General features: G+C 46.8%; 1 protein-coding gene across 3 annotated transcripts in view; it reads left to right on the forward strand.

Moving 5' to 3' along the window:
• Positions 1-2,457: 2,457 nt before the first annotated feature.
• TMEM9 (transmembrane protein 9) overlaps positions 2,458-25,164 on the forward strand; it is a 29,477-nt gene continuing 6,770 nt past the window's right edge. Inside the window, exons 1-6 of one of the 3 annotated variants that reach the window (XM_038749255.1) lie at positions 2,458-2,501; positions 2,880-2,977; positions 3,812-3,914; positions 9,135-9,226; positions 14,460-14,568; positions 17,530-17,661. In XM_038749255.1, coding sequence (XP_038605183.1) covers positions 3,822-3,914; positions 9,135-9,226; positions 14,460-14,568; positions 17,530-17,661 — 426 coding nt within the window. In that variant the 5' untranslated portion in view covers positions 2,458-2,501; positions 2,880-2,977; positions 3,812-3,821. Of the gene's footprint in view, positions 2,502-2,579; positions 2,978-3,811; positions 3,915-9,134; positions 9,227-14,459; positions 14,569-17,529; positions 17,662-25,164 lie in introns of those variants that run through there. The other 2 variants (XM_038749254.1, XM_038749253.1) reach the window with 2 other exon arrangements.

Consider the following 25,164-nt stretch of genomic DNA (forward strand, 5'->3'; position numbering starts at 1 on the left):
ACTTGCCCAAAGTCACACAGCTGACAAGTGGTGGAGCCAGGATTAGAACCCATGACCTCTGACTCCCAAGCCCATGCTGTTTCCACTGACCCACACTGCTTCCCTTAAGATTAAAAGCATGAGCCCAGTGTGGGACAGGGACTGTGTCAAAACCGATTGATTTGTCTTTACCCCAGCGCTTAGAGAGGTGCTTGGCACATAATAAGCGCTTAACAAGTATTATTATTATTAATAAACACATTCCCTGCCTACAATGAGTTTACAGTCTAGAGAGGGGAGACAGACTTAATATAAATAAATTAATTAAAGATATGTACATAAGTGCTGTGGGGCTGGGAGAGGGAAAGAATAAAGGGAGTAAGTCAGGCTGTCACAGAAGGGAGTGGGAGAAGAGAAAAGTGGAGGGCATAGTCGGGAATGCCTCAGTTGGGGCAGAGGGAGTGGGTGCCCAGAGGGATTCAGGGGTCAGCTGTCTATCCCCTCCTCACCCTCTTCAGAGCCCATGCCCCTGCAGAGAGGCAGTGGGTCGACATCCACCCCGGCTGCCAGGATTCATTCAATCGAATTTATTAAGCTTTTATTGTGTGCAGGGCACTGTACTAAGCGCCTGGGAGAGTACAACACAACAATAAGCAGATGCATTCCCTGCCCACAAAGATCTCCGCCCAGAGGATGCTCCCGCAACACGGGTTTTCTCAGTCAACTGATCAAATAATCTCAATGTTCTCAATAATCTCAAATTTGATCAATAATCAAATAATTCTCTGCTCCTCCTCCCCATCGCCCCTACTCCTTCCCTTTGCTGTACCCCCTTCTCTGTCCCACAGCACTTGTGTATATTTGCACATATTTATTATTCTATTTATTTTATTAATGATGTGTCTATAGCTATAATTCTATTTATTTATTTTGATGTTACTGATGTTATTGTTTTGTTTTGTTGTCTGACTCCCCTTTCTAGATTGTGAGCCCGCTTTTGGGTAGGGATTGTCTCTGTTGCTGAATTGTACTTTCCAAGCACTTAGTACAGTGCTCAGTACACAGTAAGTGCTCAATAAGTACGATTGATTGAATGAATGAAGGAAGAAAGAAAGAAAGAAAGAAAGAAAGAAAGAAAGAAAGAAAGAAAGAAAGGAAGGATGGAAGGAAGGAAGGAAGGAAGGAAGAAAGAAAGAAAGATAGAAAGAAAGAAAGAAAGAAAAAGAAAGAAAGAAAGAAAGAGAGAGAAAGAAAGAGAGAGAAGGAAGAGAGAGAGAGAGAGAAGGAAAGAGGGAAGGAAGGAAGGAAGGAAGAAAGAAAGAAAGAAAGAAAGAAAGAAAGAAGGAAAGAAGGAAAGAAAGAAAGAAAGAAAGAAAGAAAGAAAAAGAAAGAAAGAAAGAAAGAAAGAGAGAGAGAGAGAAAGAAGGAAAGAGAGAGAGAGAGAAGGAAAGAGAGAGATAAGGAAAGAGGGAAGAAAGAAAGAAAGAAAGAAAGAAAGAAAGAAAGAGAAAGAGAGAGAGAAAGAAGGAAAGAAAGAGAGAGAAGGAAAGAGAGAGAGAGAAAAGGAAAGAGAGAGAGAAAGAAGGAAAGAGGGAAAGAAGGAAGAAAGAAAGAAAGAAAGAAAGAAAAAGAGAGAAAGAGAGTGAGAAAGAAAGAAAGAGAGTGAGAGAAAGAAAAAGAAAGAAAGAGAGAGGAAAGAGAGAGAGAAGGAGAGAAGGAAGGAAGGAAGAAAAAAGAAAGAAAGAAAGAAAGAGAAAGAGAGAGAGAAAGAAGGAAAGAAAGAGAGAGAAAGAAGGAAAGAAAGAGAAGGAAAGAGAGAGAGAAGGAACGAGAGAGAGAGAAAAGGAAAGAGAGAGAGAAAGAAGGAAAGAGGGAAAGAAGGAAGAAAGAAAGAAAGAAGGAAGGAAAGAAAGAAACAGAGAGAAAGAAAGAGAGTGAGAAAGAAAGAAAAAGAAAGAAAGAGAGAGAAAGGAAGGAGAGAAAGAGAGGAGAGAAGGAAGGAAGAAAGAAAGAAAGAAAGAAAGAAAGAGAGAGAGAGAGAGAGAGAGAGAAAGGAAGAAAGAAAGAAAGAAAGAAAGAAAGAAAGAAAGAAAGAAAGAAAGAAAGAAAAAGAAAGAAAGAAAGGAAAAGAAAAGAGAGAAAGAAAAACAAAAAGAATCTCAACCGTCCAGACGAGAAGATTGCCCAAAAGGCAGCAAATCCATCCCGCCCGCCCCGCCCCCTGAGGCGAGGATTCGGGGGCTTCACCACCCCCGGGACCCCCACCCCCAGGGCCACCCCGGACAGGGACCCCAAAACAGGCTTTGCTCGCGGCTCCCTTTTCGGGCCCTGCCACAGTAGGGAATTTCTGGCCGGTCCCTTCCCGCGTGGCTCGGGGCCCGGAGGAGGCGGGCAGGCCTTTGTTGCCCTGGCAACGGGCGAGTCGGGTGAGGGGCGCCCCTGGCAGCCAATGGCGGCTTGGGGGGGGCGGGGTCTCTGCGCTGTCCGAGGGCTGATGCTCGGAGGGCTCCGGGGGACCAGCGGTTTGTAAAAAGGGCGGTGGGGCCGGGCGCTGGGACCGGGCCGGAGAGGGTCACTCCTCCCGGGGATCTGAGCGCGGGGCCGGGGGCCGACCGGGGGTCCTTTGGGTATTGAGCAGCAACGCGTCCATCCCGGGAGTGCAGGGCCGCAGCGGGAAAGGATGGAAGAGGGATGGGGAAGAAGAGAGATCCGGGGGCAGAGGGGTTATAGAGGACTTGTGGGGAGAAAGGACAAGGAAGGGTCAAAGGCAGCTTACCCTCTCCCTCCTCCCCATGTCTCTCCATCTCCCTCCTTCCTCCTTTAAGCCCTTTATGCACCCAGCCCATCACGAGGCCTCGGGGTCCTTGCCTCCTATTCCACCATCTTTCCCGTTTCTCCAGGCGGCTGGCATTGGTTTGGGGGCCTTGAGCATCAACACCCCAGAATTTGCCTCTGAGGCCCAGAAGCTGAGTGAGCCCACTCTTGGCTCAGACAGAAAGTAAGTGAATCATTGTGTCCATTTTACAGATGAGAAAATCAAGCTACAGGACTGAGCCAAGCCAAACGGAAGGCCCAGGAGGCTTGAGCTCTAGTCTTGGGTGCTTTGTACTGTGCCTAAGCAGTTAGGGAGGGCATGGTTAGAATCAAATACAGGACTCCCCTAGTCAGGGAGAAGACAAGGCCCTCCAGGAAGGACCCTGGATTATGTGTAAACTGTTGTGTGCAGGGAATGTGTCTTTTTATTGTTATAGTGTATTCTCCCAAGCACTTAGTACAATGCTTTGCACTCAGTAAGTGCTCAATAAATATGATTGAATGAATGAATGAATGTGTGACTAAGATCAAGAGGCAACAGCTAGCCCGAGACCACCTTTGCCTGTGATTCAGAATTCAGACTCAAGCATGGCCTAGTAGAAAAAGCATGGGTCTGGGAGTTAGAGGACCTAAGATCTAATCCCTGCTCCACCACTTATCTACTTTATGACCTTGGGCAAGTCGCTTAACTTCTCTGGGCCTCAGTTTCCTCATCTGTAAAGTGGGGATGAAATACCTATGTGCCCTAAGTGGATTGTGTGCCTTACGTGGGACAGGGACTGTGTCTGACTTTTAATCCAACCTGGCGCTCAGTACCATGCATGGCACATAGCATTTAGCAAATACTATAGTTGGTAAGTAGGAGAAGTGCAGACTTCCTCATGAGTAGCCTGACCAAGTCTCCCTTTGTCCAGGCCTGGCGTATCTTAGGCCCTAAGGAATAAATGAATGAATAAATGAATAAAGAGAATGTGTCAGGGCCCCATTCCCACTCCTTTGGGTTTCTTTTTTTTTTCAGCAGGGTCATCATGCTAGCCCCTTGGCTTCTGAGAAGCTTGAAGCTCTGGCCTCTGGTGGCCGCGGTCTGGTGTTTGGCAGCACTCCCTGCTCAGGCCAGCAAGGTAAGCCGCAGTAGGCTGAGTTAGGAGAGTGAGTTCCCAGACAACCTGGCAACCAAGGTGACTGTTTGAGGCTGGAAAGATCCTGCTTGGTCTTCCCCTTCCCTGAAGGAGGAGGGATTGACTCCACACGGAGGGATTTTCTAGGGCTTCATGTCAATCCTTCTCTCTGGTGGAGCTGGTGGGATTTTACTCCTGGGAAACAGTGTGGCCTAGTGAAAAGAACCTGAGCCTGGGAATCAGTGGATATGGGTTCTAATCCCTGCTCTGCCACTTGTCTGCTGTGTGACCTTGGGCCAGTCACCCTAACTTCTCTGTGCCTCAGTTTCCTTAATTGTATAATTGGGATTAAAATTTACTCCCTCTTACTTTAAACTGTAAACCCTATGTGGGACAGGGAGTGTGTGCACACTGATTATTTTTTAGCTACTTCAGTGCTTAATACAGAGCACGATAGTAAGTGCTTAAATACCATACTTATCAGGTAGAACCTCCAGTTGCTTTCAGAGGCAGAACAAGGATTGGAACCCCAGAGATTCGACTCTTGGCTTCCATATTTGCCTTGTAATCCCACTGGGTGTTACAAGGCAAAGTACCTGATCATTGTTGCATTTTGGTACGTAGGTGAGACATTTTATTCCAACTATGATTCCAGCAGGGCCTGAGCTAGAAGGGTCTTCATCGACCCCGAGGCCGATCTTAACTGGGTTTCCCCAAGCTCAGCAGAAACCAGAAAGGAAGAGAATGCCCAGAAATGAAATTGTCTGAAATGATGGTTCCCACCAAGGTGAAACACCTTCTCTGTTAGGGTGGAAAGATCCCCAGAGCTGGGGAATCATCCTTAGAACAATCATAAGAGTGTAAGCTCTTTGTGGGCAGGGGATGAGTTGCTTCTTTTTGTTGCGCATTCCCATGAACTTCATACAGTGCTTTGAATCCAGTGGGTGCTCAGTAAATACCATGAGCACTATTTATTGTACACCGCTTGAAGACTGCTGACAAGAGGTGCCAAAGCTGATAGTAATAGTCTTTAAATATATCAAAGGCAGAAAGCAAGCCAGGGAATAAGTGAGGCCACTTGATGATAGTGGTATAAAATTTCTCAGGGATGAAAAGGAGATAGCTGAGAGGCACAGCCAACTCTTTCTTTAGTTGGATCTTTTCCAGGGAAACTGCTTTTCATGGCAGCTCAAGGAAGTGTTTCCAATTGAGGTAAGTATTTAGGAGACTTTAAATTGATGAATTAAGTTGAAACAAATCAATCAATCATATTTATTGAGCACTTACTGTGTGCAGAGCACTGTGCTAAGAGCTTGGGATAGTACACTGTCAGAGAGTTGATAGACATGTTCCCTGCCCACAAGGGGCTTTCAAGTCTAGAGGGAAAGTTGCACAACTCCTGACAAGAGTGTGCAGCCTATCATTACTTAATAAATGCCATTATTATATTAATAAATTAATATATTAATAACTGTGCTTAATAAATGTCATTATTATTATTACAAACAGACATAGAGATGACCCTGAGAATTATGGACCATTGTAAAAACTACAGTTGAGGTTAGGATCAGTGAGCATTTATCTGCACACCTAGCCTGTTGGTGATTTCTCTAAAGGGAGAGCCTCCTGGATATTTTGAAGGTATCACTTGGGGTGTGAATAGAAGGGAATCAGTGGACATGATCTATCTAGTTAATCAAAAATTACTTAACAAGACTCCTCACCAGAGATTTTTAATATACTTGTGTTCTGGATTTAGAGGAAGTGCCCTGTAATGGACAGAAAACTGGATTAGAAATGGTCACTTTTCCAAATGGAAAAGTATAGATAGTGCCCCATCGAGTAAAATGTGGTGGGATCCAGTATTCTTGATGGTGCTATCATTGATCTAGAGTGTTCAGTGAGAGTTCCAAGTTTGCAGATGACATTGAGCTCTTCTGGTGCTAAAGAACTATGCCTACGGGGACCACCTACAGAGAGCTCTCATAAAGCAGAGGGAGTGGACAGAAAAAAGGGCCGATGAGCTTCAGGGTGAATAATTGTAAGATCAACTGTGTAGGGGAAATAATCCAAGTTAAGTGTCATCACCGGCAAAGGGATCAGATCAACTGTTGTCTCAAATCACCGGCCCGTGTGGAGCAGCAGCCAACAGGGCTGGTAGAGTTCTGGACATCATCAGGACTGGAATAGAAAACAAAGCCAAAAGGCTTTTTGCAGAACCCTGGAATTTCCACCCCTGGGATCCAGGGTGCTGGCTTGGTCTTCAACTAAGTGTACAGGGCAGGGAAAGGGTACAGAGAAGGGACAAACAAAATTAGAAGCAAAATAACCTAGTGAAAACAGTATGGAGCTCAGATTCAAGGGTCCTGGGTACTGATCTCAGCCCAACCACTTGCCTGCCATGTGACCTTGGGTAAGTTAAATAATAATAATAATAATAATAATAATAATAATAATAATAATTGTGGCATTTGTTAAGTACTTACTATGTGCCAGGTACTGTACTAAGTGCTGGGGTGGATACAAGCAAATCAGGTTGGACACAGTCCCCTGTCCCACATGGGGCTCACAATCTCAATCCCCATTTTACAGATGAGGTAACTGAGGCACAAAGAAGTGAAATGACTTGCCCAAAGTCACACAACAGACAAGTGGTGGAGCTGGGATTAGAACCCTTGACCTTCTACCAGGCCTATGCTCTATCCACTTTGCCATCTCTTTGCCTCAGTTTCCTCATCTGTAAAATGGAGATTCAATATCTGTTCTCCCTTATATTTAATCTGTGACCCTGGTGTGGGTCAGGTACTCTGTCTGATCTGCACCTATCCCAGTGCTTGGTACATTGCTTGGTACATAGTGTTGAACACATATTGTTGTGACTATAATTCATTATTATTATTGTTATTATTATTACTGTTATTGAGAGAAAGCAGCTTCTGTACAGTGATACCTAAATCACCTAAGGCAATTTGAGACTTTTCACGCTAGGAAGGTGCAGTGTATAAAGTCACGAAAGCAGTGAACAAGGTGAATTATTATTCACAAAATGCCACCTCACCAGAAGTCTGGAGCACCCTTCACAGATTCAAGAAACACTTCTTTACACAGTGGGTGGTAAACACTTGGATGGGCAGAAAGGGCTCCCAAAGAGAATATTGATGGGTAAATCAATCAATCAATGGTATTTATTTAGTGCTTACTGTGTGTAGAGCAATGTATTAAGCACTTGGGAGAGTACAGTACAACAGAGGTGGGAGACATTCTCTGCCCCAAGGAATGTGCAGTCAAGAGGGGGAAAAGGACACTTAAATAAACTATGGATATGTTCATAAGTACATTCATTCATTCAATCAATCAATCAATCATATTTATTAAGCGCTTACTGTGTTCAGAGCACTGTACTAAGTGCTTGGGAAGTACAAGTTGGCAACCTATAGAGACAGTCCCTACCCAACAGTGGGCTGACAGTCTAAAAGGGGGAGACAGAGAACAAAACCAAACATACTAACAAAATAAAATAAATAGAATAGATATGTACAAGTAAAATAGAGTAATAGATATGTACAAACATATATACATATATATATATATATATATATACATATATATTCATTCATTCAATCGTATTTATTGAGCACTTACTGTGTGCAGAGCACTGTACTATGCACTTGGGAAGTACAAATCCTCAACATATAGAGACGGTCCATACCCAACAACGGGCTCACGGTACATATGTACAGAGTGGGGTGACTATCAAATGCTTAAGGGATACAGATTCAAGTGCATTGGCAGTGAGGGACGTGAGGGTGTATGGGAAAGAAGGCTTGAGTCTCATGGAGAAGATATGATTTTAATAAGGCTTTGAAGATGGGGAGAGTGTTGGTCTGATATACATGAAGGGAGAGGGGGTTCTAGGCTAGGGAGAGGACATGAACAAGGGGTCGGCAGTGAGATAAGCAAGACCAAGCTACAGCGAGTAGGTTGGTGTTAGACTGAAGTGTGCAGATTGGGTTGTAGTAGAAGATCCACGAGTTAAGGAAAGAGGGGGCAAGCTGAGTGCTTTCAAGCTGATGGTAATAGGTTTCTGTTTGATTCAGATCAGAGAAGGAATTGAGCAGATTCATGCCCAGTAGAGGGAAAATTGGGGATTCTAGTCAGCCCCTTCCTAACCTAGTTGGATGTCAGGGAAGATCGACCATGCCACTATTTGTTCTTCTCAGCATCCTCGGGGGTCACTGTTGGATGTAGAGTATTGGGCTGGATGGGCCAGTAGTCTATCCCAGTGCAGAGTTGCTTAGTTTTTCTAATTTGTTGTCAGTTTGGTGTTCCCCACACTTCTAGACTTTTCCTCTAGACTGTTAAGATCCTTGTAGGCAGGGCCTGTGCCTACCAACTCTATTATATTGTATTCTCCCAAGTGCTTAGTACTATGCTCTATGCAGAGTAAGTGCTCAATAGAAATGATTGATTGATTCATTCATTTCATTCAATCAATCGTATTTATTGAGTGCTTACTGTGTGCAGAGCACTGTACTAAGTGCTTGGGAAGTACAAGTTGGCAACATATAGAGACGGTCCCTACCCAACAATGGGCTCACAGTCTAGAAGGGGGAGACAGACAACAAAACATGTGATCAGGTGTCAAGTCATCAGAATAAATAGAAGTAAAGCTAGATGCACATCATTGACAAAATAAATAGAATAGTAAATATGTACAAGTAAAATAGAGTAATAAATCTGTACAAACATATATACAGGTGCTGTGGGGAGGGGAAGGAGATAGGGTGGGGGGGAGGGGGAGAGGAAAAAGGGGGCTCAGCACTTCCATGGGGCTCGAAGGAAAAGGTGAATTAGCAGGATTGGGTTCAGGCAGAGTATACTGGGGATGGGTGAATGGGAGCTGGAACCAGAAGAGTATTTTGGTTGTTCCCCTCCTTCTCCTCCTCTTCCTCCTCCTCCAGGAGCTGGCTCTTTGCCCCCACTCTCCAAGGTGGGAGGATCTGAGAATTGCTCTAAAAGACCTGTTCACCCACCACCCAGACTTCATTGCCCAAGTTGAAGAGATAAATCTTTGCTACACCAACTAATTCTGGGGAGGGGACTGAGGAGGGTTGGGGGAGCATGTGGCTTGTTTCAGCATCCGTTTACTCCCAGAGGGGGAAGTTGCTCCTTGAGAACTTACTGGGACTGGCACAAAGTGGACTTTATCCCTTCCTCCTCTAGAGCTCTGAAGATATCCGCTGCAAGTGCACCTGTCCACCTTACAGGAACATCAGTGGACAAATTTACAACAAGAATGTGTCCCAGAAAGACTGGTAAGACATTGCCACTGCCTATCATTCATACCCATCAGAGTGGAAGCTCCTCAGGGCAGTGATTGCCACATTCATTTTTGCATGAACCCCAAAGACCTAGTACCCACTAGGTGTGGGAGTGCAGGAAAGGAGTGGCATTTATTTCTGATCCTGGCTGCTAGTGAACTGAGGACTTGGGAAGGATTGGGTATTTGTGCCTTTTCTCTGTGCTTCTGCCTGTTCCAGAGGAGGCCCAGGATTGTCCTTCTGTGGTAGCATCAAGCAACAGTATTTATTGAGGGCCTAGTCTGTGCAGAGAACTGTACTATGCATTTGGGATAGTACAATAAGGTTAAGCTCCCCCTTTCTAGACTGTGAGCCCGTTGTGGGGTAGGGATTGTCTCTATTTGTTGCCAAATTGTACTTTCCAAGTGCTTAACACAGTGCTCTGCACACAGTAAACGCTAAATAAATGCGATTGAAAGAATGAATGAATGAATGAATGAACCCAGCCCTGCCCATAAGGAGCTGACAGTTTAGCATGAATGTGAAACAACACTGAGTGTCATCGCATCCAGGCAATATCCCAAACAGACAAGGACTTTCTTCTTAGGGCTATTCTGGGGATTTGCCAAGAATTGTTAGGGGATGCTTTAGTGGTGTGAAAGTGTTGAAACCAACAGTGCAGAGTTGGGGAATATGTTTGGTGGGGTGATTAGAAGTGAACCTTCCTGGGGGAAATATGATTTTAGGAGGGCCTTTGGAGTTAGAAAGAATAGTGGTCTGCCAGAAGTAAAGGAGGTGGTAGTCGCAAGGAGGAGGGAGAGTGTGAGCAAGAAGTTGGCTCTGAGAGAGATAAGATCAAGGCCCAGTGAGTAGGTGGCTTAGGTTCCCTTCTCTCTCACCTTTCCACTCCCACAGAGCAGAATTAGGAATCTACTTGGAAAAAGAGAAGCAGCATGGCCTAGAGAAACAGCAAAAGCCTCGGAGTCAGAGGATCTTTTTTTATGGTATTTGTTAGGGGCTTACTAGATGCCAACCACCGTTCTAAGCACGGGGTAGATGAAAGGTCATCAGGTTAGACAAAGTCCCTGTCTCACATGGGGATCACAGTCTAATTAGGAGGGAATAGGACCTAATCCCTATTTTACAGATGAGAAAACTGAGGCACAGAGAAGGTAAGTGATTTGCCCAAGGTCACACAGCAGACAATTGGCAGAGTCAGGATTAGAACCCAGGTCCTCTGAGTCCCAGGCCCACACTCTCACCACTAAGCCATGGTGCTTCTTGTTTCTGTGTTCTAATCCTGGCTTGGCAGCTTGTCTGTTGTACGATCTTGGGCCAGTCACTTCACTTCTCTGCACCTCAGTTACCTCATCTGTAAAATGGGGGTTATGACTGTGAGCCCCGTGTGGGTCATGGACTGTGTCCAGCTAATTATCTTGTATCTACCCCAGCTCTTAAGTAGTGTCTGGCACATAGCAAGCACTTAACAAATACCATTGTAAAATAAAAAAGTCTTGAGGGTAAAGAGAAACTATCATTATCATCAATGGTATTTGAGTGCTTTCTATGTGCACAGCAAAAATGGACCATTCTGCTTGTGATTTAGAGACCAAATGGAAAACCAAGGAATTTTGACTCCTCACCCTCCTCAGGACCCTTGACTAGGTGATGGCAGGCTGTTCTTAATCTTCCATCACCCAAGGAAGGAAGCTCCTCAAGGACAGGATCAATCAGATGTTCCTTAGTAATAATAACTGTATTTGTTGAATACTTACTATGTGTACCAGGCACTAGGGCAAATACAAGGCAATCTGATTGGACACAGTCCCTTTCCTACATAGAAATCATAGTCTGAGTGGGAGGGAGAACAGGTATATCATCCTCATTTTATGGATGAGGAAACTGAGGCCCAGAGTAGTTAAGTGACTTGCCCAAGTGGTGGAGCCAGGATTAGAATCTAGGTCATCTGCCTCCAGGCCCATGCTTTTTCCACTAGACCACGATGCTTAGTAACAGCTCTCTGGGCCCACTACTCCATAACATTTCCTAAAGTCAATCAATCTAGTCAGTCACTGAATTCTATTTATTGAGTGTCTACTGAGCAGCATGGCTCAGTAGAAAGAGTACGAGCTTTGGAGTCAGAGGTCATGGGTTCAAATCCCGGCTCTGCCACTTGTCAGCTATGTGACTTTGGGCAAGTCACTTCACTTCTCTGGGCCTCAGTTCCCTCATCTGTAAAATGGGGATTAAGACTGTGAGCCCCCTGTGGGACAACCTGATCACCTTGTAACCTCCCCAGCGCTTAGAACAGTGCTTTGCACATAGTAAGTGCTTATTAAATGCTATCATTATTATTATTATTACTACTGTGTGCAGAGCACTGTAAGGATGTAGCCAGCCCCACTGGCCTCCTCTGCCATTTGCCCACGAACTTGAATCTGTATCCTTTAAATCACTTGCCAACTTGTACTTCCCAAGCGCTTAGTACAGTGCTCTGCACAGAGTAAGCACTCAATAAATACGATTGATTAAATACGATTGATTGATATTCACCCCCTCCTCAGTCCTGCAGCACTTATGTACATAATGAGTAATTTGGTCTTCTTCTCCCCACCCCCAACAGCCCCCACTCCAAACCGTAAGCTCTTGTAGGTGGAGAACATGTCCACCAACTCCATTAAAATGTATTCTCCCAAGTTCTTAGTACAGTGCTCTGAACACAGTAAGTGCTTCACAAATACTACTGAATAATCGATTGATTGCCGATCACAGTCCCCCACTGTAGACCCTCAATGGCTGGAGGAGGGAGTATGCAGCACCAATACCAAATAGTAATATTTTTTATTAAGCACTTACTGACTGCTAAGCATTGCATTAACCCCTGGGAGAACATACACAGGTGGAAATTAAACACGATCCCTGTCCCTTTTGATCCCATTTGGACCTCTGTTATTATTGTCAAGTGCCATCGAGTTGTTTCCGATTCATAGTGGCTCTGTGGATATATTTTCTCCAGAACATCCTGTCTTCTGCCATAATCTGTAGCCTTTCTAACAGTTCCTCCATCATCGTTGTTACGGTTTCTATCCATCTAGATGCTGGTCTGCCTCTTCCATGTTTCTTCAGGACCTTCCTAGGATTAGTGTCTTCTCCAGAGAATTAACCCTTATTATGTGTCCAAAATATGCTAATCTAAGTCGAGTCATTTGGCCTTTCAAACACCACTTTGGCTTAATTTGCTCCAAAATCCATTTGTTTGTTTTTCAGGCAGTCCATTGTATGAGCTCGCTGTGGGCAGGGATTGTCTCTCTTCATTGCTGTATTGTACTTTCCCAAGCACTTAGTACAGTGCTCTGTACATAGTAAGTGCTCAATAAATGCTGCTGAATCAACGATGGAATGAATGAATGAAAAGCCTTCTGGACCTCTGAGCCTCCTGTTTCTCCATGTCAGTAGCAGTGAGAGACCCCTTCCCTCTGGCGTGGCTGGGACATGATGTCAGGGAGGTGAAGTGAGCTGCTCAGGCAGTTGCCGTACATGGCTGTCATTGTACTTCCCAAGCGCTTAGTACAGTGCTCTGCACACAGTAAGCGCTCAATAAATACGATTGAATTAATGAATCGCAGGACAAATTAGCGCAGATGGAATGATTAACTTGTCTCAGGAAGTGAAATTGGGACGCGCTTCCCTCTAGCATTTCTGGGTGCTGAAAGCTGCGCGTTTCACTGGGCAACTTCACTGGGCAGGGGTCACAGGCTCCATCCCCTCGTTGCTCCTCTCCCCTCCCCAGCTTCTTACCCCATGAGGGCAGGGGTTGGGTGGAATACCCCCACTGCTCTCTACCAAGTGCTTATTACAGTGCTCTCCCACAGTGGGTCATAAGTTCTTTAAGAGCAGTGATCATGTGTACTAATTCTATTGCACGCTCCCAAGAGCCTAGAACAGGACTCTGCCCGGAGTAAGTGCTCAGTGAGTGCTGTTGATGGATGGACTGATTGATTCAGATTTCTGGAACGCTCCTTCTACTTTCCCCACTCTCCCCCACCCACGTTGCACGCTCCCTTTTCAGTCAGTCAGTCAATCGTATTATTGAGCACTTACTGTGTGCAGCCCCTCTCAGGGTCACACCTGGAGAGTTTCCAGTACTCTACCAGTCTTGGCTATGGAAGGGAGAGTCAAGCAGAGGCGTAATCATTCCATTCCTCGCTTGGGCAGCGGCTAGTGAATGGAAGGCAACACAGTAAGTGCTCAATAAATACGATTGAATGAATGAATGAAGGCAATATGCTACAAGTCAAAACTCACCCTTGCTGGGCAGCAGCGGCAGGGGAGGGAATCGAGGGCGGAAACTCAAGTTGACTGCGTGGAAAGAGGCAATGGTAAACCACTTCCGTATTTTTATCAAGAAAACTCTATGGGTACACTACCAGAATGATTGCAGATGGATAGCGGGGCGTTCTGGGAGAGATGTGTCCGTGGTGTCGCTATGGGTCGGAAACTACTCGACGGCATAAGACAAGACTGTGTGCAGAGTATTGTACTAAGAGCTTGGGAGAGTACAATTCAATAATAAAAAGACACATTCCTTGCTCACATCGAGCTTACAGTCTAGAGGGAGAGACAGATGTTAAAGTAAATTAATAATAACAATGGTATTTATGGTATTTGTTAAGCATTTACTATATGCCAGGCACTGTACTGAGCACTGGGTTGGATACAAACAAATCAGGTTGGATACAGTCACTGTCCCACATAGGGCTCACAGTCTTATTCCCCATTTTACAGAGGAGGTAACTGAGGCACAGAGAAGTGAAGTGACTTGCCTAAGGTCACAGAAAAGACAAGTGGCAAGCCAGGATTAGAATGTATGACCTTCTGGCTCTCAGGCCCATGCTCTGTCCACTACGCCATGCTGCTTCAGATGTGTACATAAGTGCTGTACACTTAAGGTCGGGGCTGGGAGTGGGGATGAATAAAGGGAGCAAGTTGGGGCAACACAGATGGGAGTGTTAGAAGAGGAAAGGAGGGCTTAGTTAGGAAAGGCCTCTTGGAGGAGATGTGCCTTCAAAAAGGATTTGAACGCTCTATCCACCTCCCTCTCCTTCTTCTCCCTCTTCTCCCCTCTCTTTCCCCCTCCATCTCCCCTTCTCCTCCCTCTTCTCCCCTCTCTTTCCCCCTCCATCTCCCCTTCTCCTACTCCCTCCCCCGACCTCTATCTGTCTGTGTGTCTGTCCGGTCCGTGTTATAGCAACTGTCTGCATGTAGTGGAGCCAATGCCCGTGCCCGGCCATGACGTGGAGGCATACTGTCTGCTGTGTGAGTGCAGGTATGAGGAGCGCAGCACCACCACCATCAAGGTAAGTGGAAGCCGCTGCCCCTTCCTCCCCGGACCCTCTCCAACCCCGCCCTCTGGCCTGGACTGACGGAGGAGCTGGCCACCCTCAGCGGCCCCATGCCAATCTCCTTCATCACCCTCCGCCTGGCCCTTCCCTCCATTCAGTTGTATGTGCAGAGCACTGGCTGCATGCAGAACACTGTGCTGAGCACTGGGGAGAGCACAGGGGAGCACTCACATCTGATCTGGGGCCTATGCGGGGCTTTCATCTACAAATAAGGTGGGGTGTGGGTGTGGGGTTGCCGTTGGACAGTCGGAAAAATCGAAATGGTAAAAACTGCCCAAGGGTAATGGTAAAGATGGTCAGTGCAACTGATGTGCGCCTTCAGCCACCTGTCCCCCTGTATTCTTTCATTCATTCATTCAGTCGTATTTATTGAGCACTTTACTGTGTGCAGAGCACTGTACTAAGCGCTTGAGAAGTACAAGTTGGCAACAGATAGAGACTGTCCCTACCCAACAACAGGCTCACAGTCTAGAAGCAGCGTGGCTCAGTGGAAAGAGCACGGACTTTGGAGTCAGAGGTCATGGGTTCAAATCCCAGCTCCACCAATTGTCAGCTGTGTGACTTTGGGCAAGTCACTTAACTTCTCTGTGCCTCAGTTACCTCATCTGTAAAATGGGGATTAAGACTGTGAGCCCCCTGTGGGACAACCTGATCACCTTGTAATCTCCCCAGCGCTTAGAACAGTACCTTGCACACAGTAAGCACTTAATAAATGCCGTCATTATTATGATTATTAGAAGGGGGAGTCAGACAACTAAACAAAACATGTAGACAGGTGTCAAAGTTGTCAGAACAAATAGAATTAAAACTATATGCACATCATTAACAAAATAAATAGAATAGTAAATATGTACAAGTAAAATAGAGTAATAAATCTGTACAAATATATATACAAGTGCTGTGGGGAGGGGAAGGAGGTAGGGTTGGGGGTTTGTGGGGGAGGAGAGGAAAAAGATGGCTCAGTCTGGGAACCAATTCTTAGTGAACCAGTGTAGCCTAGTAGAAAGGACACAGGACTGGGAGGCAAGAGATCTGGGTTCTAAATCTGACTCCACTGGTTGCCTGTTGTAAGACCTAAGACAAGCCACTTGACTTCTGTGTGCCTCAGTTTCACCACCTGTGAAATGGTGATTAAATACCTATTCTCCTTCCCTCATATTGTGAGCTCCATGAGGAACACAGATTTAGTCTGATCTGATTATTTTGGATCTACTCCAGTGCTTGGCAGATAGTAATCACTTAACAAATACCATTCATTCATTCAATCGTATTTATTGAGCACTTACTGTGTGCAGAGCACTGTACTAAGTGCTTGGGAAGGACAAATTGGCAATGTATAGAGACGGTCCCTACCCAACAACGGGCTCACGGTCTAGAAGGGGGAGACAGAATGTGACTTACTGGAAATGATTGTGGTATTTAAGTGCTTACTATGTCCCAAGCACTGCACTAAGCATTGGGGTAGATGCAAGAGGCACATTCCGCTCCTCTGGTGCTAACCTTCTCATTGTACCTCGATCTCTCCTGTCTCGCCACCAATCCCTGGCCCATGTCCTACCTCTGGCCTGGAACGCCTTCCCTCCTCCTCTGAGAAGCAGCATGACTTAGTGGAAAGAGTATGGGCTTAGGAGTCAGAGGACATGGGTTCTAATCCCGGCTCTGCCACCTGTCTGCTGTGTGTCCTTGGGCAAGCCACTTAACTTCTCTGTGCCTCAGTTAACTCATCTGTAAAATCGGGATTAAGACTGTGAGCCCCACATGGGACAACCTGATTACCTTGCATCTACCCCAGCCCTTAGAACAATGCTTGGCACATAGTAAGCACTTAGCAAATACCATAATTATTATTATAAGAAAAAGACCCAGTAAGATCAAAATTACCATACAAGAGGACAGGACTAATGCAAAAATAAAATAAAGTTCATGGGGTATTGTGGCTAGAAGAGCAGACTTTTGGGCTTCTCACAGGTAACATTCCCAACTACAGCCATGGTTCCTGCCAGAATTATGGCGTTCTGACATTCTTCATTATGTGGAGGTGGCCTGTTGCTACCTCTTCTGTTCTTCCTGATGGGAAGGAGCAAGGCAGGTAGGGAGAGAGGCCCCAGGATGTATGTACACTGTCTCTCACATACTTTCATTCATTCATTCATTCAATCATATTTATTGAGCACTTACTATGTGCAGAATACTGTACTAAGCACTTGGAAAGCACAATTCGGCAACATATAGAGACAGTCCCTACCCAACAATGGGCTCACAGTCTCGAAGGGGGAGACAAACAGCAAAACAAGTAGACAGGTGTCAATACCATCAAAATAAATAGAATTATAGATATATACACATCATTAATAAAATAGAGTAATAAATATGTACAAATATACACAAGTGCTGTGGGAAGGGGGAGGAGGTAGGGAAGAGGGAGGGAGTGGGGATGATGGGGAGGGGAGGAGGAGCAGAGGGGGGCTCAGTCTGGGAAGGCCTCCAGGAGGAGGTGAGCTCTCAGTAGGGCTTTGAATGCACACATACATGCACTCACTCAACACTCTCTCTCTCTCACACACACACACATTCACACTCACTTTCTCACCCAAGGCATAGGGACTTTGCTCCTTTAACCCATCCCTCTCTCAAGAACTTTCCTCTCCCCTGAAAAAATTTCTTTCAGTGGGGATCCCACCGCAGGCTGTTCGATTTAGCCTAACACCCTTCCTGAGAGAGACAGATATCCACTGCCAGGAACCTAATCAACAGGAAATTCTTTACACTCCACTCTTCCTCATGACCTTACTGGAGCCCCAATTTGGCATGGGGCAGAAATCTGTCCTCCTCACCCCTTCAAGACAGCAGTTATCGGTAGGGTAGGGGAAGAGGTGGCAGGTGTGTTCCCCAGGTGATGTAGGCTTTTTCTCCCAGGTGATCATTGTCATCTACCTGTCGGTGGTAGGAGCTCTGCTACTCTACATGGCCTTCCTGATGCTGGTGGACCCTCTGATCAGGAAGCCGGATGCCTACACCCAGCCGCTGCACAATGAGGAGGAGAATGAGGTAAGGGGGAGCCTAAGAACTGGCCCTGCATTCCCCTCTGGCACCACAGAGATCCTCCCCCATTCCTGCAACCCTGTCCCCAAAGCCCCTTTGGGACCAAGTCCAGCCTTCTGGTTTCAATCACCCTTGGATCCAGGAAATTCTTTCCACTGAATCAAGCTTTATCAGCCATACTTCCAACTTGGAGCATTTCACCCTCGTGTGCCACTTTGCTTTGGTATACCCCACCTCCTCCAGGTTCATCTCACTCCTGTTTCCTCCCTCCAGTCCTGCAGAGTCGGGAGAGAAAGGCTTCCCCCAACCTTCCCACCTGGCTAGCTTCACCTCCCAACCCCAGATCTCCTCTCCTCCCCTCCCCCTGTTTACACCTGAGGCTGGACCACTTGGTTCTTTTCAGCCCATTGATTACATTGCAAATGAAAGGCTTGGGGCCACCTCATGATATTTAGATTCAAATAAACACTGACTTGCCATCTGCCCCCTTTGTGGAATCGCCACCCTGCCACCTGATTTGCCCCTATGTCATATCCTCCTCTGACTGGTCTCTTGGAGCAGAGGGTGGGGCTAATATATGTATGGGTACACACATACACACACCCAAACACCTGGTTAGTTCTGTCTGCCCACTGTTCTAATCATTCTCATTTATTCCCACTCCCAGTTTACCAGTCCACACTTCCCCTAGATGATGGTGTTACTAGGCACCTGGAGAACATTCCAGCCACTGAAAAGAATTGAACTCTTCTCCTGCTATCACCATCCTGCCTTCCTTTAGCCTCTGCTCACTTCAATCACTGGTAGTTATTGAGCACTTACTATATGCATGGTACTGTACTAAACCCTAGGGAAAGTGAAGTTCAGCTTAATACAGTGTCTGGCACATAGTAAGCACTTAAATACCACAATTGTCATTATTATTATTATTATTATTACCTAATCCCTATCCCACATGGAGCTCAGAGTCTAGATGGCTCAGGGAGAAGATATTTCATCCTCATTTTGCAGATGAGGAAACTGGGGCACTGAGAAGTTAAATGAAGGGTCTGTTAATATACAGATTCAAAGCTCTTTGCAGGCAGGGAACATGTCTACCTAATATATTGTACTCTCTCAAATGCATCGTTCAGCTGCCCCTCAGGACTTGGGGAGAGGAGGCCAGAATGTACAGAATTAAGGAAGCAGAAAGGGCAAGAGAGCTGGAGGGTGTGAAGTCCGGGGAGCAGTTGAGTCACTAGCACAGGAATGCTGAAAGGGAAGGAAATAGAGTGTGTGAAGAGGCCAACTAAGGTGGGGCACCTGCTCTAAGGCCTTGAGTGCTTGGTCACATCATCATCATCATCATAGTAATAATAGTATTTATTAAGTCCTTACTATATGCCAAGCACTGTAGTAAGCACTGAGGTAAATACAAGATAATCACATCCCACATGGGGTTCATAGTCTGAGTAGGAGGGAGAACAGGTATTGTATCTCCATTTTATAGGTAAAGGAACTGAGTTGCAGGAAAGTGAAGTGATTTGCTCAAGATCCCACAGAAAACAAATGGTGGAGCCAGGATTAAAACCCAGGTCCTTTTAGTCCCTCCTCCTACTCCCAGTTGGAATCCAGTTCTGGGGGCCACTAACTGTGGCCTGTGCTGGCTTCCAAGGACACAGCAGAGAGGATCCATCTAGCGCCCCTGCCCCGATCACTGGGAGCTCAGCACTGGGTGGTCTGATTTGCCGGAGAGGGAGGAAACCTGGGAGCAGTACCTGGTTATTAATGTGCCATAATAGCAGCCCTGATGGGGAGGGGAGGAGCTAATAAACACACAGTGATTATGGGTAATGTGGTAATTGCAGTCCTTGCTGGGGCTATAATTGAGAGATGCAGGAGGGTGATTATACAGCCTGATGCTGCCATTTCCCTGGAATGCACAACTCTCAGGTATGGCAGTGTTATGTCTCCTGCTGCCACAAGATTGAGCCCCGGGGAGAAAAACTGCCCCTGTCTGTGAGCCAGGCCCTTCCCTGGTCCTCTACCCATCCTCTTCGTTTTCCCTCCCCCCCAGGCGGCCAGCCCATCCAGCTGGACCATGCAGGCAGACAGCAGCCTCAAGGAAGGCCTGAGGGACCACAGGGAAGCCAAAGGCCCCAGGGATGGTGGCTGAGCTCTGTGCCTTGGGCCTTTGCCACTTCCACCGTGCTCCAACTGGGAGATCCTACTCTGAAAAGCAGCTTGGCCTAATGGAAAGCCTCGGAGCCAGAGGACCTGGATTCTCATCCCAACTCTGCCATGTGCCTGCTCAGTGACCTTGGGCAAGTCATCCAACTTCTTTGGGCCTCGGTTTCCTTATCTGTAAAATGGAAATTCAATGGCAATCGATACTACTTATTAGTGTTTACTGTGTGCAGGGCACTGTACTGAGGGCTTGGGAGAGTACAAAACAATAGTTAGTAGACACATTCCCTGCCCACAGTGAGTTTACAGTTTAGAGAGGGAATATCTGTTCAATACCAAACTCAATACCTGTTATCCCTGCTACTTAAACTGTGAGCATCATGTAGGACAGGGATCATGTCTGACCTGGATATCTTGTATTTACTACCCTAGTGCTTAGTACATTGCTTGGCACACAGTAAGCTCTTAAGTATTATTATTATCATTAATAATAATAATAACCATTGGACCAGATAATTGGGTGGGGTTGGTGATGCAACCATGCCTCTAGATGCCACTAGATGCCCTAGTTGATGGGTTCTTCCCTTGATAATCCTCCCACATCCTGAGTACCCCTCCCTACCCATCCAAGTACCCAGAGAAGCCAAGAACACCACTCCCTCCCACCGTCCTTTCTCTCAGCTCCCTGTCTGGGCACCCTGCCCCTCTACCCAAATCCTAACTCCTTAGGTCAAGTGGGTGGGCTGGCTGGAATGGGGCTGGGATCCAAGCCACAGAACAACTCTGTGTCCTCCAGTGGTCCTCCCCACCTCTTTATCCTACAACCCAGACCTGCATAAATCCCCAAATCAGCCCCAAGAGAGGATGGGCAGGTACAGGGAACTGCTTTTCCTTTCTCAAACCCCAGGTGCTAATTCGGTCCTAGCCCAGCCACACACTTGGGCTGGGCAGAAATTGCAGCAAGAGGGTTTTAGGCTAGAACTCCTGGCTGTAGGGCTCTGAGGCAAAAGGACACAACCAGAAAGATTATGGCTCAAGGGTTTGGCCATGAGATGGTTCAGTGGTAATCCAACCCGAGGGCAGGTGGATGGTTTATCTAAATGACCTCAGAGTCCCTTTCTGCTTGAGGAGTTGAGGAGAATAGGGGTTGGTCTGGCTCAAACGGAAGCCTCCCCCTTTCACTTTGGCACTCTGGAATATGATGGATGGATGGATGGAAGAATGGATGGTTAGATTGATCAGTCCAGTAAGTGTCTCCCCTCCCGGGTCCAGGAGTCCCAGGAAGACCTGTATGTTCCCCGTGTCTCCTCCACCCCGTATACTCCCAGCCCAGGCTCCACCATTGCCTGAGCCCTAAGGGAGATGAAAGCCCATGCCCGTGGGAGGGAGATGAAAGCCCACCCCTGCAGGGTGTTCCCTTTGAAACCCTGGGCAGACCCTGCTTGGGCTCCTGATTGCAGCATGCCACCTCCCCAAGGATTACTATGGCTTTAGCCCTAATCCTGGGGCTCAGACGCCCTTTGAAAGGAGGAAGCCAGTGTGTTTACTGGGTCAGAAGATGACAAACAGATCTCATTCAGATGCGGAGTTTGGTCTCAACCTCAACAACAAACCCTGATCCTCCCTCCCCACCACCTCCTACCTTCTTTCCTCTTTCATTTCCTTTGCGGTCTGCCATTGTGACACAGGGTGTATGTGGAGGGATGGTTCTTGCTCAGAGAAAGGAGGCAACTGGGATCCTCTCCAGGGCTCATTACCTCCCCCCACCCTACCTCGGGTCTATAAAGGACACTTAAGTAGAGGACAGTGGTCAGCTAGGCCCCATCTCCTGATGAGAACAGAAGAAACAAGTTGCAATATGAGGGAGTTAGGTTAGACACCCAAAGGAATTTTTTGACTGTGAGGAGAGTCAGTCCCTTAGTGCTGAGGGAGGCAATGGATTTGTTAGTTGTAGCCTTGTTCTCCCCAGAGGCCCTTGTGGTGACCAAGATATCTGACCAAAGGTCTCTTTAGTAGTAGTAGTTATAATACTAGTATATATTAAGCACTGGGAAAGAATTCACAAGTGGGAATTAGACACGGTGCCTGGCCTCAAGGAGCTCATGATCTATGAAGGTAGGGAGAGGGGACTGGAGACAGGCACATAAGGAGAGATGAAACAATAAAATAACATTAAGATAAAGGCAGAGCCAGAGAATAGAAACAAAAAAACTGTAAGCTTCTGGGGCTAGAAGAGCAGAGTTTCAGGCTTCTTGTGTTCAGAGTCCAACAGTCCCAGCTGCAACCCAGTCCAGCCTTCCTCAGGTTGTTATTATTATTATTAGCAGTAGTATTGTAATATTTATTAAGCACTTACTATGTGTCAAGCACTGTACTAAGTGCTGGGGTAGATACAAGATAATCAGGTTGGACACAGTCCCTGTCCTACATGGGGCTTACAGTCTAAATAGGAGGTAGTAAGATTTAATCCTTGTTTTACAGATGAGGATACTGAGGCACAGAGAAGTTAATTATAAATAATGATGACATTCATTAAGCACTTCCTATGTGCCAAGCACTGTTCTAAGCACTGGGGTAGATACAAGGTAATCAAGTTGTCCCACATGGGGCTCACAGTCTTAATCCCCATTTTACAGATGAGGTAACTGAGGCACAGAGAAGTTGTGACTTGCCCAAAGTCACACAGATGACAAGTGGTGGAGCCAGAATTAGAACCCAGGTCCTCTAACTAACAAGCCTGGGCTATTGATTAGGCCTTGTTTGTGAGGGTTTTAAGCCCCCAGCTCCTTCTACTCTTCCTGCCAGGGTGGAGCAAAGTAGGGAAGGATGGAGACTCCCTTCCAGGGGAGTGCCAGGGTGAGCTGGCACCATTCATTCATTCAATCATATTTATTGAGTGCTTACTGTGTGCAGAGCACTGTACTAAGCGCTTGGGAGGTACAAGTTGGCAACATATAGAGACGGTCCCTACCCAACAGTGGGCTCACAGTCTAGAAGAGCACCAGGTTTGGGAGGACCCAGAGGACGAGCTGCAACTGCTTCTGCCCTTATCAGTGGTGACTTTGGCTGAGTATAGCTGGAACCAGAGCTCAAGGTAGAATGGATTTGACCCCACTCCCCACACTGGAATCATTCTGACCCTGTGATCCAGAAACTCCAGCCCCATAGGCAGGAAGGAACAATAATAATAGCATTGTGGTATTTAAGTGCTTACTACATGCTAAACACTGGGATAGATAAAAGATAATCAGGTTGAACACAGTCCCTCTCCCACCTGGGCCTCTTGGTCTAAGACGGAGGGAGAACAGGTGTCTTATCCCATTTTACAGATGAGGAAACTGTTGCACAGAGAAATGAGGTGACTTGCTCAAGTTAACCCATCACGCAAGTGCCAGACCAGAGTTAGAAGCCAGGTTCCCTGACTCCCAGCCCCCTGCTTCAGGAAGAAAGGAGTGCAGAACAGTTCTGGACCCTGGGAGAGGGGCGGGGAGCTCCCAGGGAAAGGAGAATTTCCAGCAGGAATAAGAACAGATGTTTGGAACTGGGCCAGGTTCTCTGGCTCAGGAATCATCTCAGCTGTTAGCTTGTTTGTGTGGGTTTCCTCCTGTCCAGACTTGCCCAGGAGTAAAGGAGCTGAGATCCTAAAGCCAAGAGAGCCCCTTCCCCACTGGACCTCCCATTTGTGGGAGTGGATGCTGTGGCCTGCAGTATCTTCTCCCCACATAATAATAATGGCATTTATTAAGCACTTACTAAGTGCAAAGCACTGTTCTAAGCACTGAGGAGGTTACAAGGTGATCAGGTTGTTCAATCCTTCAATCGTATTTATTGAGCACTTACTGTGTGCAGAGCACTGTACTAAGCGCTTGGGAAGTACAAGTTGGCAAAATATAGAGTCGGTCCCTATATAACAGGCTCACAGTCTAGAAGGGGGGCTCACAGTCTTCACCCCCATTTTACAGATGAGGTAACTGAGGCCCAGAGAAGTTAAGTGTCTTGCCCAAAGTCACACAGCTGACAATTGGCAGAGCTGGGATTTGTACCCATGACCTCTGACTCCAAAGCCCGGGATCTTTTCCACTGAGCCACACTGCTTCCCACATCCCCCGGACACATCCCATAGGCAGCTGACAGGACTTCAGTCCTCTCATTCTCCCTGTCCTGGGCCCCCGGTCCTGAGCAGAAGGAAGGGCTTTCACCAGGCTTACTCAGGGTGGAGCAGGGGTAGTAGTGGTCTACTGACCACTCAGAGTGACCCAATTCAGCCATCCAACCTCATGGCTGCTGTTACTAGGAATGGAGATGAGATAGGGAAGGGGTGGGGGTTCCCACTGCCACCTGTCTTCTTCCTGGAGTTGGGGTGGGTGGCTTCCCCCGGCCTTGGGTGCCAACCCGCCCAGCCTGCTGATTCCTGAGGGAATCAAGCCACCCTCACTGGCAAACTCCTCTGGCCTTTAATAATAATAATAATGATAGCATTTATTAAGAGCTTACTATGTGCCAAGCACTGTTCTAAGTGCTGGGGAGGTTACAAGGTGATCAAATTGTCCCACGGAGGGCTCACAGTCTTCATCCCCATTTTACAGATGAGGGAACTGAGGCCCAGAGAAGTGAAGTGACTTGCCCAAAGTCACACAGCTGACAATTGGTGGGGTCAGGATTTGAACCCATGACCTCTGACTCCAAAGCCCGTGCTCTTTCCACTGAGCCACACTGCTTCTCTAACGCCCATGGCCCCTGCTGAGCCAGTCCCCTGCTGAGTCTGGGTTCGGAGATGCCTGGGAAGGCTGGGTCCTCCAAATCCTCTCTGTGGATAATCTGGGATGAGGCTCCTGCCCACTCCACACATCTCTGGAGCTCATGCAGTACCTCCAATACCTTCTAATCAGATTATTAGTAGGGAAACTGGGAGCACTCAGCAGGGGCTTTTCCCCCACTTAGGAGCTGTTTGCTAAGACTTTACATGAAGGGAAAACAAATGACGGCTGTGTTAATGTGGTGAATTTCCACATGTTCCCTTAATAATAATAATAATGGCATTTACTAAGCACTTACTATGTGCAAAGCACTGTTCTAAGCGCTGGGGAGGTTACAAGGTGATCAGGTTGTCCTACGGGGAGCTCACAGTCTTAATCCCCATTTTCCAGATGAGGTAACTGAGGCACAGAGAAGTGAAGTGACTTGCCCAAAGTCACACAGCTGACAGTTGGTGGAGCCAGAATTTGAACCCAAGACCTCTGACTCCAGAGCCCGGGCTCTTTCAAATGAGCCACACTGCTTCCCTAATACCATTACCAATCCCATTTTCTAGCTCCAGGCTGGGGCTGTGCTCCTCTTCATTGC

Source organism: Tachyglossus aculeatus, chromosome 7 (assembly GCF_015852505.1).
Source record: "Tachyglossus aculeatus isolate mTacAcu1 chromosome 7, mTacAcu1.pri, whole genome shotgun sequence".
Taxonomy (NCBI): Eukaryota; Metazoa; Chordata; class Mammalia; order Monotremata; family Tachyglossidae; genus Tachyglossus; species Tachyglossus aculeatus.